A 19987-nucleotide genomic window follows, 5' to 3' on the forward strand; every position below is an offset into this window, starting at 1 on the left:
ACAGAAAGGAATACCTCATAATATTTATTGCTTAACATTCCCCATATGTCTACTTTATGTTTGCATAATTTTGTAAATGTCATTTTATTTTAGGACGTTAGAAGGCTTTGCATTTTAGAAGCAATTCTTAAAATGTTTAAGAAAACTTCCAAAACCCACTTTTTTTTTTTTTTAAAAGGACCAGTTGAGTTCTGAAGTCACTTTGTGAGGCTTACATAGTAGAAACAACCCCCCCCCATAAATGACCCCATTGTAGAAACTACACCCCTCAAGTTACTCAAAAACATATTTTTACAAACGTTGTTAACCCTTCAGGTGTTCCACAAGAATTAACCCCTTAAGGACATAGGACGTACCGGTACGTCCTATTTCCCGAGTCCTTAAGGACACAGGACGTACCGGTACGTCCTGACTTAAAATCGGGATTCCGGCGCCACGGGGGTTAATCGGAACGGGGCGCCGGCTGAAATCATTCAGCCGGCATCCCGTAACAACGCAGGGGGGGGGGGGGGGGTCATTTGACCCCGACCCCCCCCGCGTTGTTTTCAGACCTGCGGTTTGCTGCGCTTTTTGCAGTTTCTGATCCCCGCGGTCCCTGACCGCGGGGATCAGAAACTTTAGAGTGCCTAAAATCAATATAGTACACCCCCCCTGCACGATTTGATGGCGGCGGGTGGTGAAGGGGGGGGTCGCAGGCGGTGGGGGCGTTTGCGGGAGGTGCGGCAGGCGGGATCGCGATCCCCCGCCCGCCTCCCATTGCGTAATCGTTGGTGTACAGTGGGTATACCAGGGTGCCAGCACATTGCTGGCACCCTGGTATAAACGGCTGACATCGTTGATGCGATGTCAGCCGTTTAACCCTTTCCATACAGCGGTCCGCACGGACCGCTGTATGGAAAAGGTTAACAGTAAGAGGGAGCTCCCTCCCTCTCCGATCGGGGGGCTGCTGTGCCTTTGCAGCCCCCCCGATGGGAGAGAGCCCACAGACAGCCCCCCCCCGACACCCCAGACCTCACCCTTCCCCGTCTGCGAAGTTGTGGCAGACGGGGAAGGTTCCCATGGCAACAGGACGCCTGCTCAGGCGTCCTGCTGTCCATGGTGCTGAACAGATCTGTGCTGAAAGCATAGATCTGTTCAGTGTAAGTAAAATACAGTGCAGTACCCTATATAGAGTACAGTACTGTATTATACAGACATCAGACCCACTGGATCTTCGAGAACCAAGTGGGTCTGGGTCAAAAAATAAAAAGTGAAAAAAGTTAAGATAAAAAAAAAAAACATTTATCACTGAATAAAAATTAAAAAAATAAAATAAACTACACATATTAGGTATCGCCGCGTCCGTAACGACCTGATCTATAAAACGGTCATGTTACTTTCCCCGCACAGTGAACGCCATAAAAATAAAAAAATAAAAAACTATGAGAAAATTGAAATTTTGCCCACCTTACTTCCCAAAAAAAGGAGATTTTTGTATAACTTACCAGTAAAATCTCTTTCTCGCTCTTCATTGGGGGACACAGAGACCTTGGGTATAGCTATGTCCTCTAGGAGGCGTTGACACTAGATAAAGCTGTTAGCTCCTCCCCTGGTAGCTATACCCCCTCCAGCCTGGAGAGAGAGCTTCAGTTTGTGAGAAGCAGTAGGAGAAGCAAGCCAACAAAGAAAAAACACAGAACACCAACCATGGCAAGGACCCAACAGGCTCAAACCATCAACTGCCACAACTGTGACCAAACAACAATACTGGGTGGGTGCTGTGTCCCCCAATGAAGAGCGAGAAAGATTTTACTGGTAAGTTATACAAAAATCTCCTTTTCTCGCCCATATTCATTGGGGGACACAGAGACCTTGGGATGTCCAAGAGCAGTCCACAAGGGGGGGGAAAGAAACACAGACCCACGGAGCCATCGCCCCTGCAGGCAACAGAAAACTGCTGCCTGCAAGACCAAGCCTCCAGAGGCGGTGCCCGCCGATGCATAAGCATGCACTAGGCAAAGATTTGTGAATGAGCGGAGGAGGGCAGTAGCCGCCCCGCACAACTGCGGCTGAACCCTGAACCATCCGAGCCCAAGAGCGCTAACCCCTCTGGTGAAAGGAGCCGCAACACTGAAGGGTGGAACCCTGTCCCGGGGACAGAAGTTCAAACCAATGCAGACGTGCAATTGACACCCTGGAGGCCGCCAATGTTATGCGAGGACCCTCCGGAAAGACAAAACCAAGGCGAGCACGTACGCCGGAAGGAACTGGAGGCTGACAAATAAACAGTCAGAGCCCTGACAACGGCCAAACGACCCAACACCTGTTCCTGAGGGTGTGAAGGGGAGGTACGCAGTGATTGAAGGCCAGATTCTACATCGAGATGAAAATCAGAGATCACCGTCGGGAGAAAGGAAGAACGACCCCAGGAAAGCTCCTACCCCTGGCAAAACCAGGACAGGTTCAAGGGGAGAATTCCGGAGTGCTAAAAAGACCAAGGTCTGATCCCAAGGCGGTAAAAGGAGGACGGCATGGAGGAACCGTACGGCTATTCCCAGTAGGAAGGAATTGAGGACCCTGGGTGGGTCAGAGGACGCTGGAAGGCCACACAGTGCCGAACCTACCCAGCTACGGAAGTGGTCCACCAATGTCCCCCCGAGCCGACCGGGTGTGACGGGAGACTGAGAAGCTGCCTGAATGAGGCATGCCCAACCGCAAGCCAGGAATCAACACATTGGATAGTCAAAGGTAGTGACGATATGAGAATCATAGACGGAAGAACTCCAGTTAGCGACCGTGTAACGACGGTGTAGCAAAACCGCTTGACGGAAGCAAACAACCAAACCAAGATTAGAGAAAAACTTCTGCCTTAAGGAGGAAGAAGAGAAGGGGAGTCCCGTCCCAGGAACAAAACTCCATCAACAGACGCGACAGCACCCCCGCACATCCTGGCGTGGGGAGTCTCATAGTCTAGCCACGGAATGCGTAGCGAAAAGGCATGACTACATCGGACAGACATGCCGACACCAGTCAAGTATCGAGAGGTAGAGGTACACACCGGTAGCGCGCCCAGGACCAACGGTAGGAGTCACCTGTAGAAGGAGGAATACAGGAACGCCACAGGCCAACAGTCGTTCCGGAACGAGACCGAAAGAAAAAGAAAAAACCACAGAACCAAAAACCCTGCATCACATAGATGAGGGGGAGTAGCAACAGAGGAACCACCAAGGTTTGCGGAATGGCCGTGAACCCCAAGCCAGAGAAGGAAGAACGGAAAGAAAAGGGGGAAGGACGAAGTCCGTTCCCCATCCGAGACTAGCAGTATACAGAAGTAGCCACCGGATGAAGCAGGGATGCCATACCCCGCCAAGGAGGAGCCTATGCAGCGCACGCCACCGAATACGGAGACAGAAGAATCCGTCAACTGACGAAGGAGCCGTACAGGAGGAGCCAGATTACGCAATGGCTACTACAGGACCCCCATACCGTAGAGGAATCCGGTAGAAGCCACGGTACCATACCGCCCCAGGGAAGGAGAGCTAACTTTAAACGCTCCACCCGGGAAGGGCGCTGAACAGGAACAACTGCCCAGCAAGCGTCAGGGTAGAACCCCTACCTGATGGAATGCCCCACTGTAGCGACTGCGAACGCTAGTACCCGCACAGGCTGAATAGGCTGCAAGCTAAACCAGAGTGCCAACCCAAACACTTCCCACAACAGGAATGGTGGAAGAGAGTAAGGAGTCAGTGTAACACTTGGCCCGTCGGCACACAAACCAGATATGTGCAATGGTGTACGCACCACTACTGATGCGGACAACACCGTTCCCGATTGGGACAATGGAAACCCATAGAGATGGGAGCCCCTAGGACACAAGTGGGTTTGGGCAGGAGATATAATCCTGCCCAAAACCAGCTCCAAGGAACACAAGGAGGAATAGCCACGTATGCACTGGCGGAACCCATATAGTACTAGAGTAAGTGTACCGAGCACCGTCAAGTACCAACTGTCGCCACGCCCCCAATGAAATAAGCACAGGCACCTAGAGCCGTGGCGCCGTTGAATTGCAGAATCCGAAGATGTACAGATACTCCCCCGCTAGTGATCACTAACGAAAGAGGGTAAGGCAAGTAGTAAGAACAATGACGCGCAACACTCCGCCTAAGGAAGGATAGTGCGACAGTCGGACCGTATCCAAACTGGTGCCACAGGCAGACACTCCACCAGAAGGGGGGTTAATATCCACGGTGAAAACTAGTGCATATGGCAATCCTGTACCCTATGGGAGAGCAATTAGCACCCGAGACAGGAGGTAATGGATACAGTACCCCTAGTGACCAGTGAGAATGGAATCGCTCCACCAATGGAAGGAGCAAATGAACACGGCAGGCACAGAACCCAGTGGAGGTACAATTCCACCACCTACAGAAGGTGGAATGCACTGAAAATAGTGTTATTGTACCTAGTCCACCCATGGCAGGGGACAAGTATAAAGGTGAACACCGTATCGTAGTGGTGCAACGATACCGCCTAAGGAAGGGGGTAATGCCCACGACAAGTGCCGCTGGCCACCGTAGACTCAACCTAAGGAGATTGATTCGGATTCACGTCAAGGCCCGAATCAATGATACTCCTCACCCCCCCCCTTCGGGCGGACCCACTCCCGTGAGAGAGGGTGCACCCGAGCGTGACCCTGGGAGGAAGAGAGGGGGTGTGGAGATATCGAGGAAAAGACGACCTGCTGTGGTCCGCTTGCGCGCAGGTATATGCATTAGAAAATCGCCCCCAGCAGTCGCGGACTGCGCAGTTGGGGCTCATCAACCAAACTACCTGGGGGTGGATTGGGAACAGAGGTCCCGTATACAAAAAAGGAACCCGCGGAAAATTATCAACCAAACAACCCTAGAGGGTGGATTGGGAATTTCCAGTCTTTTCCCCCCACTGGAATCGCGCAGGTGGGGAATTATCAACCAAACGACCCCATGGGGTGGATTGGGAATTCCAGAGGTTCTCCACAGTATGGCTCAGGTAGAGAATATCGACCAAACGGCACCGGAGGACGGATTGGGATCCCGCAGAGATCCTTAACTGAATTGCGCAGGTGGAGAATTACGGGAATACTTCAGCTGTCCTCCTGTGAGTTGCGAAGGTGGAGAGTTATCAACCAAACGACCCCAGAGGGTGGAATGGGAATTCCAGAGGTTCTCCGCTGTATTGAGCAGGCGGAGAATTATAACCAAACAACCCCGGAGGGTGGATTAGGAATTGTGGAGGCTCTCCGCTATATCGAACAGGTGGATAACTACCAACCAAACGACCCAGGAGGGTGGAATGGGAATTCCAGAGGTTCTCCGCTGTATTGAGCCGGTGGAGAATTATCAACCAAACGACCCCAGAGGGTGAATTGGGAATTGCGGAGGCTCTCCACTGTATTGAACAGGTGGAGAATTATCAACCAAACGACCCCGGAGGGTGGAATGGGAGTTCCAGAGGCTCTCCGCTGTATTGAGCAGGTGGAGAATCATGACCAATGACCCCGGAGGGTGGATTGGTAACTGCAGCGGTCCTGAACTGCATTGCACCGGTGGACAGAAGCAACCAAGCTTCCCCTGAGGGTGGGTTGGAAACTGTCAGAGGTCCTCCACTGGACTACGCAGGTGGAGGATTATCAACCAAACGGCCCAGAGGGCGGAGTGGGAAACTACGGTAAGAGAGGTCGTCACATGTCCGGGGCAGGACACGGGCCCATTTTTGTGCCGCACAGTCAGAGTGGACATGACTGAGGGGAGTAGGGCCTGAATGGAAGTAGACATTTATTTCCAGCCTCATTTAACTTTTTTTTTTTTTTTTTTTTTTTTTTTTTTAAACTGGTCTGCCTAGCCTCAAATGGATAATTGGCAGGAAGGGGTTAACAGTGCAATAAGCAATTTTATTGTTCCCAGGCCATCCAACCCCTGATAATCCGGAACTGGCCCAACAGAAGTGGCTGGCCGGAAAGGGTTAACCAATAACGACATTAGGTCCAGGGGCGGTGCTGATGGGGGCGGGGCAGCGGCAGCTAGGCGGGAATAATTCGCGCCAGCCCGCCACCCTCCCCCTCTGAGTCGCGGCCTAGCAGGTCGCGAAACCAGGGCCTAAAGTACCGATGCACAGCCACCCCGGACCCTGCCCCTCTGTACTGAAGTCAGCCGGAGGGTGGAGGGAGGGCCCGGAGCGGAGCGCGACACACATCCCGCCTGAGAAGCCGCACCGCGGCCGGGATGACAACAGGGGAAGGAAGCCTATAGGCCCCAAGAGAAGCAGGGGCCTAAATTTGCAGCGGCGCCCGGAGGACCGGGATGTTCACCCCGCGGCCGGAATCGTGACAGCCGGAGGACCTTGTTAAGTAAGTGCCACTCGGCGCGAGACTACCGCAAGGGGTCAGATGTCTTCCAGAGGTTCTCCGCAAACGACCCCGGAGGGTGCGCGAACAGCCAGGGGCGTTAACCCTTTCGGAGCTGCGTGCGTGACGCCTGCTCCCGAAAGAATAATTAAAGGATACTGCAGCCAGAGACGGACTGCACCCAGTCTTTCGCCGGAGGTGCCCGGGGGGAAGATACAGTAACCCTCTAAGAGCCGGAAACAGTCGGCCTAGAGGGCAAGTGAAGGGGGGACCGCGTGTCGCATGGCGCCCGCCGGATTAACCCCTTCTCTCTTAGGGGTCTTGTCATAGTTGACTAAAGCCCCCTGGCCGTTAACCATAGGGCGACCCAGGCTGTCAAAGATGAAGGGAGGGGGAAGAGGTCTTCATACTCACCTAGCCCATCCTCTTCTCTTCACCCTCCCGAAGTGGACCCTCAAGGTCACCTTTTCCAGCAGGGTCACCTCCTCAGCAGCTGGCACCGGAGTGGCAGGCGTCTGGTATGGCGGGAGGGTCTTCTCTTTGGCGGACCTAGGTGACCCCTTGGCTGGCGGGATGCAGGGGAGTGAGGCTGCCCTGGTCCACTTTTTCTTCTGTGGGGGAGGCAGCAGTGCGGAATCGGCACTGGCGCAACTCGACCCCGGGAGAACAGGGAGGCGAGGCGACCCTGTTGTCCCATCTGAAAAGGAAGGAAAAAAATAAAATCTTCAGGAGATCCCTGCAGAGCAGGGAGGTCTTGCCTCCTATTGACACTAGAGAAAACTGAAGCTCTCTCTCCAGGCTGGAGGGGGTATAGCTACCAGGGGAGGAGCTAACAGCTTTATCTAGTGTCAACGCCTCCTAGAGGACATAGCTATACCCAAGGTCTCTGTGTCCCCCAATGAATATGGGCGAGAAAAGGTAATAAGTCATCAAAAAAGTCGCATGTACGCCAAAATAGTACCAAACAGTCATCTCATCCCGCAAAAAATGAGACCCTACTCAAGATAATCGCCCAAAAACTGAAAAAACTATGGCTCTTAGACTATGGAAACACTAAACAATTTTTTGGTTTTAAAAATGAAGTTATTGTATAAAACTTACATAAATAAAAAAAAATTGTATACATATTAGGTATCGCTGCGTCCGTGACAACCTGCTCTATAAAATTACTACGTGATCTAACCTGTCAGATGAATGGTGTAAATAACAAAAAAAAAAAAAAAGTGGCAAAAAAGCTATTTCTTGTTACCTTGCCGCACAAAAAGTGTAATAGAGCAACCAAAAATCACATGTACCCTGAACTAGTACCAACAATACTGCCACCCTATTCCGTACTTTCTAAAATGGGGTCACTTTTTTGTAGTTTCTACTCTAGGGGTGCATCAGGGGGGCTTCAAATGGGACATGGTGTCAAAAAAACTGTCCAGCAAAATCTGGCTTCCAAAAACCATACGGCGTACCTTTCACTCTACGCCCCGCTGTGTGGCCGTACAGTAGTTTACGGCCACATATGGGGTGTTTCTGTAAACGGCAGAGTAAGGGCAATAAAGATAGTCTTGTTTGGCTGTTAACCCTTGCTTTGTTAGGGGAAAAAATGGGTTAAAATGGAAAATTAGGCAAAAAAATTAAATTCTCAAATTTCATCCCCATTTGCCAATAACTCTTGTGCAACACCTAATGGCTTAACAAAGTTTGTAAAATCAGTTTTGAATACCTTGAGGGGTGTAGTTTATAGAATGGGGTCATTTTTGGGCGGTTTCTATTATGTAAGCCTCACAAAGTGACTTCAAAGCTGTAGTGATCCCTAAAAATTGGGTTTTTGTAAATTTCTGAAAAATTTCAAGATTTGCTTCTAAACTTCTAAGCCTTGTAACATCCCCAAAAAATAAAATATCATTCCCAAAATAATTCAAACATGAAGTAGACATATGGGGAATGTAAAGTCATCACAATTTTTGGGGGTATTACTATGTATTACAGAAGTAGAGAAACTGAAACTTTGAAATTTGCTAATTTTTCAAAATTTTTGGTAAATTAGGTATTTTATTATGCAAAAAAATTAATTTTTTTGACTTTATTTTACCAGTGTCATGAAGTACAATATGTGACGAAAAAAAACAATCTCAGAATGGCCTGTATAAGTAAAAGCGTTTTAAAGTTATCAGCACTTAAAGTGACACTGGTCAGATTTGCAAAAAATGGCCTGGTCCTTAAGGTGAAATAGGGTCGTGTCCTTAAGGGGTTAAAGGGGAAGAGGGGGGAAAAAAAAAAAAAAAAAAAAAAAAAAACACGAGATGAAGATTCTAAGTTTCACTTTGGCAGATTTTGCTTTTGAATCCATTTTTTTTTCTTTAACACATCAAGGGTTAACAGCCAAACAAAACTCGATATGTATTGCCCCAATTCTGTAGTTTACGACCACATATGGGGTGTTTCTGAAAACAGCTGTACAGCACACAGCAGGAAAGGAATGCCATATGGTTTCTGGAAGGCAGATTTTGCTGGACTGGTTTTCAGACACCATGTCCCATTTGAAACCCCCCTAATGCACCCCAACAGTAGAAACTCCCAAAAGTGACCCCATTTTGGAAACTAGGGGATAAGGTGACAGTTTTATTGGTACTATTTTGGGGTACATTTTTAATAGCTCCATATTAAATTTTTTGAAAGGCAAGGCAACTAAAAATGGCTGTTTGGGCACTATTTTTTTACAACGTTCATCTGACAGGTTAGATCACGGGCTATTTTAGAGCAGGTTGTTACGGATGTGATGATATCAAATATGTCTGCCTACTTTGCTCGTTTCAGTTTTACATAATAAAGCATTACATTTTGATTGTATGCATGTATTCATGTCCATAGTCATCTGACCTGACCACTCCCCATGATGAATGTGTGGTAACAGCTACTTATTTTAACCAATTGTTTCCTGGGTCATTGCACAAGTGCACTTTATACACACGAATTTTGCATTTATTTTAGATAATGTACTACAATATGCAATCGTATCACGGTACAATTTTATTTCTAAGCACTGTGTTCACCTGTCGTACAAATGTATACACATGTATTATATTATCACCTGTATAGGCATGGGCTAATGTTAATTATGTTTGATGATGTCACTTCCTCACACTAACATTCTTTTTATTTTTCTGCCGATAGTCTTGTGCAGACGTTCATCTTTTTGCCGGAACAGTTGACGTTTTTATTGGTACAATTTTTTGGGGTACATATGATTTTTTTGATCATCATTACACTAGGGGGCAAGGTGACCTAAAAAAATAAAAAATAATTGGTCGTTTTGGCACATTATTTTTACAGCGTTCACCTGAGGTGTTAGGTTTTATTTCACTTTAACACAATTGCATTTTTTGAAACAAACAAAAAATTATGTTTTAGTGTCTCCAATTTCTGAGAGCTTATGTAGGGGCTCTTTTTTGTGGGATGAGGTGATGGTACCAATAAAACCATTTTCGGGGACATACGCCTTTTTGATTGTTTGGTGTTGCACTTTTTGTGATGTATGGTGACAAATGGCTTTTTTTTTTTTTTTTTACAGTGTTTATCGGACGGAGTGGATCATGCGATACATTTATATAGCCGGTTGTTACGAATGTGGCGATACCTAATGCGTTTTCTTTTTCCAATTTTTTTTTTTTATAAGAAGTCAGGGGAAATGGGAGTGTTTTTTTTTTTACTTGAAACGCTTTTTGTTTTGTTTATTAAAAACAATTTTTGACTTTATTAAACATTAATTTCTGTCCCACTCTGGGACTTTACTTTTGGGGGTCTGATCCTCTCTGCAATGCATTACAATACATCTGTATTGTAATACATTACACTAACAGGTTGCCTAGGAGACCAAGCCCGAGGCTGAATCTCCTGGGCACCCCCATAGAAGGCAGATCCCAATGCCATGAAAGGCATTGGGCAGCCTCTGCACAGCATCAGGCTGCCCTCTCACCCATCAGGACCCCGCCACTACTGCAAGGGTCCCAATGGGTGAGAGGGCAGCGCAGGTGCCGCGGAACGCAGCTACTTGTCATAGAGGTCGGGAGCCTGCTATGTGATTCTGCAGCCAGCTCCCGCCTCCTGTATATGAATAAATTAAATTTATCTTCATTGGTGGCGCAGTGCGTTCCCCCCCCCCCAGTATTAATCATTGGTGGCAGTGGCCACAGGGTCCCCACTCACCACCTCCTCCGATCGGAGCCCCAGCAGTGTAATCCTGGGGCTCCGATTGGTTACCATGACAGCCAGGACGCTATTGAACCCCTGGCTGCCATGGTAAGCTCTATGCTGCTGTGTGCACAGAGCACAGAGCAGCAGGGACAGTGTGAGGTCCTATTCCCCCTGATAGAGATCTGTCAGGGTGAATAGGACAAGGGTTCTAGTCCCCAAGGGGGCTTTAGTTAAAAAAAAAAAAAAAAAAAAAACACACTACACGTTAAACATTCATTTTCAGCAGATTTGTGTAAGATTTTTTTCCTTCGCAAAAATGAAAATTCACAGAATATCGGTATAAAATCAATTGGCCCCACACACACACACACAATATCCCTAATTTGGCCAGCTAAGTTACACCAGTTACAGATGGCCATATTTCAAATCAGTATTGCACACAAACTTCATACGACTCCAGCCTTCAAAATGCATGTTCAAGTGCATGCAAGTAACTTCCTGTGCATCTGAATAGGCTTTGTGCAAAAGGATTTGCCATGTGCATGATGCACAAGGTTTTAATTTATTTTTAATCCTTACCTCCATGACAGCAGAAAATCTTCTCATCTACTATTGCTGCTATTGGCAAGCAATTGAAGCAATCTGTAAAGGTCTTCCATAATTTAATATTATACCTTCTTTTACCTAAAAAGACATATTTTCATATAAGAGCAGGTGGTAAGTTCAGAGTGCCAAACCATTTGCAGAAACATGATTCACTACCATTTTTCCTCGAGAATTTCATGCTTGAGCAGCATGAAGCAAACTGCCTCTAATTCAACCATCTGTTCTTTGGGAGATGCAAAGATTTAGACTTCAACCAAGCTAATGGTGCAGATTTTCGGTACAAATCAGATTTTTGCCACCTCCAAAAATCCTCAGATGACTCTGGTAGTTGGATGACTTATGGGGGCCTGAGTGATGAGGATTGTAAGAAGTTGGGTGTTGTAACCGTAATCAGTCGGCACTGTGATATACCTATTGGTCGGTGCCCCAAATTCAACAGACGGAAAAAGAAGTTTAAAAAACAACTACTTGTCGAAGGACTAAAACAGAGGTTCGATCTACTTGTCCTGATACAAAAAATAATTTTAAAAACTAAAGTAGCTGGTGGTGAGTTATAGCAGGAGAAAGCGAATATTTACATGTCACTATTGCGAATCAGGAAGTGGAGCAGATAAAGAGTTAAACATATGGGGCAATATGGAGGTTTCACAAAAAAAGTCGAGCAGACTACTTTTCTACTGAAACTAAGGTCGTTTAATGTGTGCAGCAAAATGCGAGAAACATTCTGCCAGTCCATAGTGGCAAGTGCCATCTTTTTCTGCAGTCATATGCCAGGGGAAGTAGTGTGTGGGTGGTCGACGCTAATAAGCTCAACAAGCTTAACAGGAAAACAAGCTCAATTGTTAGTTGTCATCTAGACACTTGAGGAGGTAGTGGGGGAAAGAATTCAGAAGAAGTGTATGGTGCTTAACAATAATGCACAATCTAATCCTACTAAGGTGTAAGAAAGATAGATACGGGAAGTAGTTAGTACCGACTGCTATGGGAATGTGTAATAATTACCTAAGTGAGAAATCCTTCAAGCGACTGTTGTACCAGTGGTGTATTGTACTGGCCTGTCATGAATAGTAATGTATGGGATTATACTGTCAATTGTCTCCTATGATCCACATCTATGTTGCGCTGCTGCGATAGTGAAACTTCCCTCGGGATCAATAAAGTGCATCTTATATTACATCATCATGTCCTCTGTGCCATGCACAGGGTAATAGCTAGCAAAAAAAAAAACACGCACCCACCACCAATTAATATTAATATACTTACATTCATCATAAAATCCATAGATTCTGTTAATGCTTGCACACTCATGATTGCCTCGAAGGAGGAAGAAATTTTCTGGATATTTTATTTTATATGCCAAGAGGAGACATATCGTTTCCAAAGACTGTTTCCCTCGATCCACATAGTCACCAAGAAATAGGTAGTTGCTTTCAGGGGGAAATCCACCATATTCAAAGAGTCGGAGCAAATCATAGTACTGCCCATGGATATCACCTGCAAAGAGCAATCTGTATAAATAGGCCTGTCCGCTGCAGTCATGAGCAGAAAAAAAAGCTAGTACATGTGGGTACTTTTTTTGTAAAACACTCCACAGGCAGAGGTCTGCTTAAGGGTACATTCACACATCAGTGTGTGTTTTGTGGATCCGCAAAAAACAGACACCAGCAATGTGCATTCCACATTTTGCAGACTGCAATAGGACATTCTATTTTTTCGGTAACGGAAATGAGGGTCCGCACATCGTGCGGCCCCCATAGAAGTGAATAGGTCCGCAATTCTGTTCCACAAAATGCAGAATGGAATTTCGGATGCGTGAATGGAGCCTAAAGGGGTTGTTAGTTATTTTTTCATTCTATGTTTCTAAGGCCTCATGCACAACCGTTGTGTGTTTTGCAGTCTGCACAACACAGATGGCATCCGTTCTGCAATTTGCAAAATGGCGGACAGCCATTAATATAACTGCCTATTCTTGTCGGCAAAACGGTCAAGAATAGGACAGATTATTATTTTTTTGCGGGGCCACGGAACAACACTGTGCGCTGTCCGCATCTTTTGCTCGGCTGCAGACCAAAATGGTTGTGTACATGAGGCTTAACTAGGCAAATGTAACAGCTTTCCAATTAACTCACTATCTCTAGTGGCTGGTTTCTCAGATTTCACTGAGGGTCACATGACCCGTGATGTCAGCTTCTCTCCCTGCTCTGATAATGTTCATGCACAAGCCTGAGAGATCTGTACCAGAAATCACTGTTCTGGCCACGCCCCCCTGCACTGCCAGCTGCTGCTTATTGCTCTCTCCCAGGATTCTTAACCCCTTCAGCTGCACAGACTCAGGGCTAAAGTGTTTACTGTGTAGCTGCAGGCAGTGAGGAGACAAATGCTGGGCACTGGAGCTGAAAGTTCTGCAGAGCATTGCAGGTAGCGGGAAGATCCTGTGGGTGTTAGTGTCATTGCACAGCTGGGACTTGTAGTCCTACACATACAACATGCTGCCGAGTCTTCCAGCTGTCAGACATGTCACTCAGGGCAGTACTTGTATTCACTCCCTTAGCAGAGCAGGGGGAGGGGCAGAGATTGTTTTTATTGCAAGTAAACAAAGGGCAGAGGAGAACCAAGGAAATGAGGAAATAGATATTTTTTGGCCTAAAACTTGCTTAGCTTATCCATCTCTGACCATCAGATTTAAAAGCGCTATATCTTTTTTTTTCCATAACTCAGACAACCCCCTTTAAATAGGCTATACCATGATTAATTTATATAATAAAAAAATAAAAAGATTCAGTACACGACAATCTCTAACAAACTTAGAACCTGCCCTCAAATGGATCCAGAGAACAGACATTCATTGGGGGGGGGGGGGGGGGGAAGAGGGTGCGTCACATGTCTGTTAAAGGGGTTGTTTTATCATGGACAATGGGGGCATATCACTAGGATATGCCCCCATTGTCTTATAGGTGTGGGTCCCACACCTATATCAAGAACAGAGCCCCGCAAGTGCGCAGCCACCCTCCATCCATTTTCTATAGGGACGGCGAAAATAGCTGGCTCGGCCATTTCAGTCGGCTACATAGAAATAAATGTGAGCTTTACACTTTTTTTTACGGTATTCACCTGAGGGGTTAGGTCATTGATATTTTTATAGAGCTGGTCGATACGGACGTGGCGATACCTAATATGTTTACCTCCCCCCCCCTTTTTTTTTTTTTACTTTATTTGGGGAAAATGACAATGTTTATTTTTACTTGAAACTTATTTTTTGGGGGGGAAAACCTTTATTTTTTTCAACTTTAGGGGGTCTAATCCTTTACAAAGTATTCCAATACTTCTGTATTGATTTGATTAGGCACCTTGTTCCGATCAAATGTGATCGGAAATGCACATGACGTACTAGTATGTCATGTGTCCTTAAGTACCGGGACAACATGCCGTACTGGTACGCCACGTGTCCGGAACAGGTTAAAGGGGCCAGGATGTGCAGAAACTACTGGTAATGTACTTGGTAAAGTGAAATGTACTTACCGCAGATCTTAAGAGGCGCTTCAAGCTCAAGCAAAATTGGCTGACTGAGGAATATTTCTCGAGACTTCAAGCATAAACCTCTAATTTCATTTTCTTGGAGCTGGACGTTCTTCCCGGGCTTTGATCCTCTCACTAAAAATAAGAAAAATTTATATAAATGGCGCACATGGTGATCTCTGCCGTCAGGTGTGATCATGAAATCAACTAAGCCACATATTGAGATTGAGTCTTTTTTTAATTCTGCCAGCAGTTTTGATGACATAGAATTGCCAAAATTGCTTGGGACAGCAGGACAAAATGTAGCTTTTGTGGTGTTTCTATCAGAAGTAGTGCGAATATTAATTTTTTGGGTACGTCTGTATGCATTTGCAGCATAAACACTGCAACTTTGCATGTGCCAAATCCAGTGTTTTTCAGTACCAGCAAAGCTAAAAATGACCTGATTCTTTTATCCCCCATCCACTCTATTTTCCAGTGGACCAAGCCTCTAGGTGCTGAAGCAACGCCCCACTAGAACCTAGAGGCTCATTAGCATATTATAAAAGTCTTTATTTTGAGGGAACGGCAGCGAGTTATAAAGCACACTGTTATGTACTGCTGACATTAGCACATCGCTAATGTCAGTCAGCTACATAACGTTATTTCTCATGACAGAAACCGCTTAAGGACTCAGCCCTATTTCACCTTACGGACTTGGCCATTTGTTGCAAATCGGACCGGTGTCACTTTAAGTGCTGATAACTTTAAAACGCTTTGACTTATCCAGGCCATGCTGAGATTGTTTTTTCGTCACATATTGTACTTCATGACACTGGTAAAATGAAGTAAAAAAATTCATTTTTATTTATAAAAAAATACCAAATTTACCAAACATTTGTAAAAAATTGCAAATTTCCAAGTTTCAATTTCTCTACTTCAACCAAAATGGTCGCCAATGCGACTTAGAATTTACAAATGGCGACAAGAAAGTCTTGTCGCCATTTGAGACTAGACCCGCCGCCGCAGCTCTGCAGTTGAATACAGCGGCGGGGCACAGGAGATGATAGTTCTCTGCTCCGCCGCCGATGTTCTTCTCAGCAGTGCAGAGGAGAAGGAGTCTCTCCCTCCCCCCTGTGCTGTTGCCTCAGCAAATGAGATAGGAGGAGGGGGAAGGGCTGTGGCCACTGCGCCACCAATGAAGATAACTGAGCTGTTAATACAAATACAGGAGGCGGTTATAAGGGAAAATAGCATTCTTTACTACAGAATGCTTAGTAGGTCAATATAATAAACATTATATACACCCCAGTATAATAAACATTGGTGGCACAGTGTGCCCCCCCCCCCCCCCCCCCCAACACACCAGTATAATAAACATTGGTGGGGCAGTGGGCAGTGGCAATGAGTTAAAAAATAAAAAAATTATTAACCCTCTCCTCCTCCAATTGATCACGTAGCAGCCAGTCTCCTGTTCTTTATTCAGGACCAGTGGTGCCATCGCTGAGCTCATCACATGGTACATCACATGATCCATCACCATGGTAATGGACCATGTGAGGAACTCAGTGACGTCACCACAGGTCCTGAAGAAAGTGCCACCAATGAAGATAACTGAGCTGTTAATACAAATACAGGAGGCGGGTGCCAGAATCAAATAGCCGGCACCTGACCTCTGACAGGGAGCGGCACCTGAGGGGTTAACTGCAGCGGATCGCAGCTCCCTGTCATAGAGGTCGGGTGTCGGCTATTTGATTCTGGCACCCACCTCCTGTATTTGTATTAACAGCTCAGTTATCTTCATTGGTGGCGCAGTGCGCCCCCCCAGTATAATAAACATTGGTGGCGCAGTGGGAAGTGCCAATGATGGTAAAAAAATAAAAATTAACTCACCTCCTCCAATTGATCTCATAGCTGCCGGTCTCCTTTCTTCAATACCTGTGGTGACGTCACTGAGCTCCTCACATGGTCCATTACCATGGTGATGGATCATGTGATGTACCATGTGATGAGCTCAGTGATGGCACCACAGGTCCTGAAGAAAGAACAGGAGACTGGCTGCTATGTGATCAATTGGAGGAGGAGAGAGTTAATAATTATTTTTTTAACCCTCATTGGCACTGCCCACTGCCCCACCAATGTTTATTATACTGGTGTGTTGGGGAGGCACACTGCCACAATGTTAATTATATTGACCTTCTACTAAGCATTCTGTAGTAAAGAATGCTATTATTTTCCCTTATAACCATGTTATAAAGGGAAAATAATACAGTGAATAGACTTTCATCCTAGCAACCATGCGTGAAAAATCGCACCGCATCCGCACTTGGTTGCAGATGCTTGCGATTTTCACGCAGCCCCATTAACTTCAATGGGGCCTGCGTTGCCTGAAAAACGCACAACATAGAGCATGCTGCGATTTTCACGCAACGCACAAGTGATGTGTGAAAATCACCGCTCATGTGCACAGCCCCATAGAAATGAATGGGTCAGGATTCAGTGCTATGCGTTCACGTCACGCATTGCACCCATGCGGACAACTCGCTCGTGTGAAAGGGACCTAAGGCTACTTTCACACTTGCAAGCAGTGTGATCTGGCGGGCAGTTCCATAGTTAGAACTGCCTGCCGGATCCACCGATCTGGATGTGACTGAAAGCATTTGTGAGACGCATCTGTATGCGGATCGATCTCACAAATGCATTGCAAGAACAAATCCATCTCTCCGCTTGTCATGCGGACCTGTTGTGTATCTTTTTACACATTTTTACCGGTCTGCGCATTCCGGTATTTTGAATGCCGTATCTGGCACTAATACATTCTTATGGGCATTCAGGCAAGTCTTCAGTTTTTTTTCCGCCTGAGATAAAACCTACGGTTTTCTCTTTTGCCTGATCAGTCAATATGACTATACTGACGACATCCTGAACGATTATTCTCCATTCAGAATGCATGGGGATATGCCTGATCAGTTCTTTTCTGGTATAGAGCCCCTAGCACGGAACTCTATGCCGGAAATGAAAAACGCTAGTGTGAAAGTAGCCTAAAATATTAAGTTTAAATCCCACCTTTCCCAATTTTACATATAAAATATATAAACAAATAAACATATTACCTAGCGCTGTGCCAGAAAAGTCCAAACTATTAAATTATTAAAAAAATATCTCCTATCCGGTGAGCATTCGCCATTTTTTAAGTCACCTTATCACCCCCAAAAAGAGGATAGGACTGTTCTATTATGGGCTGAACGTCTCATAAAATGCGAAATGCACATGGCTTTTTTTTTGGGGTGTGTTTTTTTTATATTTTTAGTCTGGAGCACTGGTAATACCTCCAAAAATAGTTATTACTTTACATTCCCCATATGTCTACTTCATGTTTGGATCATTTTGGGAATTATATATATTTTATTTTTTGGGGATGTTACAAGGCTTAGAAACAAATCTTGAAATTTTCCTGAAAATTTTCAAAAACCAAATTTTTAGGGACCAGTTCAGGTCTGAAGTCACTTTGCAAAGCTTACATAATAGAAACCACCCAAAAATTACCCCATTCTAGAAACTACACCCCTCAAGGTATTCAAAACAGATTTGACAAACTTTGTTAACCCTTTAGGTGTTCCACAAGAATTAATGGAAAATAGATACAATTTCAAAATTTCACTTTGGCAGATTTTCCATTTAAGAATTTTTTTCCAGTTACAAAGCAAGGGTTAACAGCTAAACCAAACTCAATATTTATGGCCCCGATTCTGTAGTTTACAGAAACACCCCATATGTGGTTGTAAACAGCTGTCCAGCACACAGCAGGGCGCAGAAGGAAAGGAATGCCATACGGTTTTTGGAAGGCAGATTTTGCTGGTCTGTTTTTTTTTTTTTGACACCATGTCCCTTTTGAAGCCCCCCTAATGCACCCCTAGAGTAGAAACTCCAAAAAAAAGGCCTTATTTTAGAAACGACAGGATAGGGTGGCAGTATTGTTGGTACTAGTTTAGGGTATATATGATTTTTGGTTGCTCTATATTACACTTTTTGTGAGGCAAGATAACAAGAAATAGATGAATGTTGTAAATAAAAAATAAAAAAACTGTGCCAAAACAGCTGACCGGTTAGATCATGTGAAAATTTTACAGACCAGGTTGTAGACCAAAAAAATAAAATAAAAAATGTACATATTGGGTAAGTTTTACAATGATTTATTTTAAGCAAAAAAAAAAAAAATGCTTTAGCGTTTCCCTAGTCTGAGCGCCATAATTTTTTCAGTTTTTGGCCGATTACCTTGGGTAGGGTATGATTTTTGCAGGATGAGATGACGGTTTTATTGGCACTATTTTGGGGTGCGTGCAACTTTTTGATCACTTGCTATTACACTTTGTGATGTAAGGTGACAAAAAATGGCTTAGCACAGTTTTTATTTTTTTACGGTGTTCATTAAAGGATGTTTTAGTGTCTCCATATTCTGGGCCATAGTTTTTTTTATTTTTGGGGCGATCGTCTCAGGTAGGGGCTCATTTTTTGCGGGATGAGGTGACGGTTAGATTGGTACTATTTTGGTGGGCAAATGCCTTTTTAATCGTTTGCTGTTGTACTTTTTATGATGTAAGGTGACAAAAAAATGGTTTATATAGCAGTTTTTATTGTGTTCATCTGAGGGGTTAGGTCATGTGATACGTTTATAGAGCCGGTCGATACGGACGCAGCGATGCGTAATATGTATACTTAACTTTTTTTGGGGGGAAACTAAATTTTTTAACTTTATTTTTTGTCTCACTTTGGGACTTGAACTTTTGGGGGTCTACTCCTTTACAATGCATTCCAGTAGCACCCATGGCGTTGTGACAGGATGCACGCTGAATGATTTCAGCTACCCCCGCAGCCGCAATCTTTTTTTTAAACTTAGGACGTACCGGTATGCCCTAAGTGGTTAAAGATAATACAACCGGATAAGTTCATAACGGATGCAGATGGTTGTATGATCAGTAACTGAAGTGTTTTTGCTGAGCCCTGCCAGATCCAGCAAAAACGCTAGTGTGAAAGTAGCCTTAACCCCCGTCTACCATTTGCAGCACAGACTCAGGGCTGGAGGTGCTGCCTCGGGTACTAAGCAGCTGCAGGGTTTCTGTAGAGCAGCGTTTCCCAACCAGTGTGCTTCCAGCTGTTGCAAAACTACAACTCCCAGCATGCCCGGACAGCATTTGGCTGTGCGGGCATGCTGAGAGTTGTAGTTTTGTAACAGCTGGAGGCACACTGGTTGGGAAACACTGCTGTAGAGCATTGAACAAGAACAGGTAGGGGGAAGATCCTGTGTGTATCAGCAATGTCATTGCACTGTAAAGCTGGGAC

General features: G+C 45.4%; 1 protein-coding gene across 1 annotated transcript in view; it reads right to left on the reverse strand.

The window, feature by feature from the left end:
• Nucleotides 1-19987, reverse strand: part of PPP1CC (protein phosphatase 1 catalytic subunit gamma) — a 33872-nt gene that overhangs the window by 5077 nt on the left and 8808 nt on the right. Inside the window, exons 2-4 of the mRNA XM_044275777.1 lie at nucleotides 14672-14803; nucleotides 12416-12646; nucleotides 11126-11230 (exon numbers count right to left, since the gene is read on the reverse strand). Of these exons, the coding sequence (XP_044131712.1) occupies nucleotides 11126-11230; nucleotides 12416-12646; nucleotides 14672-14803 (468 nt within the window). The remainder of the gene's footprint in view (nucleotides 1-11125; nucleotides 11231-12415; nucleotides 12647-14671; nucleotides 14804-19987) is intronic.

The sequence above is a fragment of the Bufo gargarizans genome, chromosome 1 (assembly GCF_014858855.1).
Source record: "Bufo gargarizans isolate SCDJY-AF-19 chromosome 1, ASM1485885v1, whole genome shotgun sequence".
Taxonomy (NCBI): domain Eukaryota; kingdom Metazoa; phylum Chordata; class Amphibia; order Anura; family Bufonidae; genus Bufo; species Bufo gargarizans.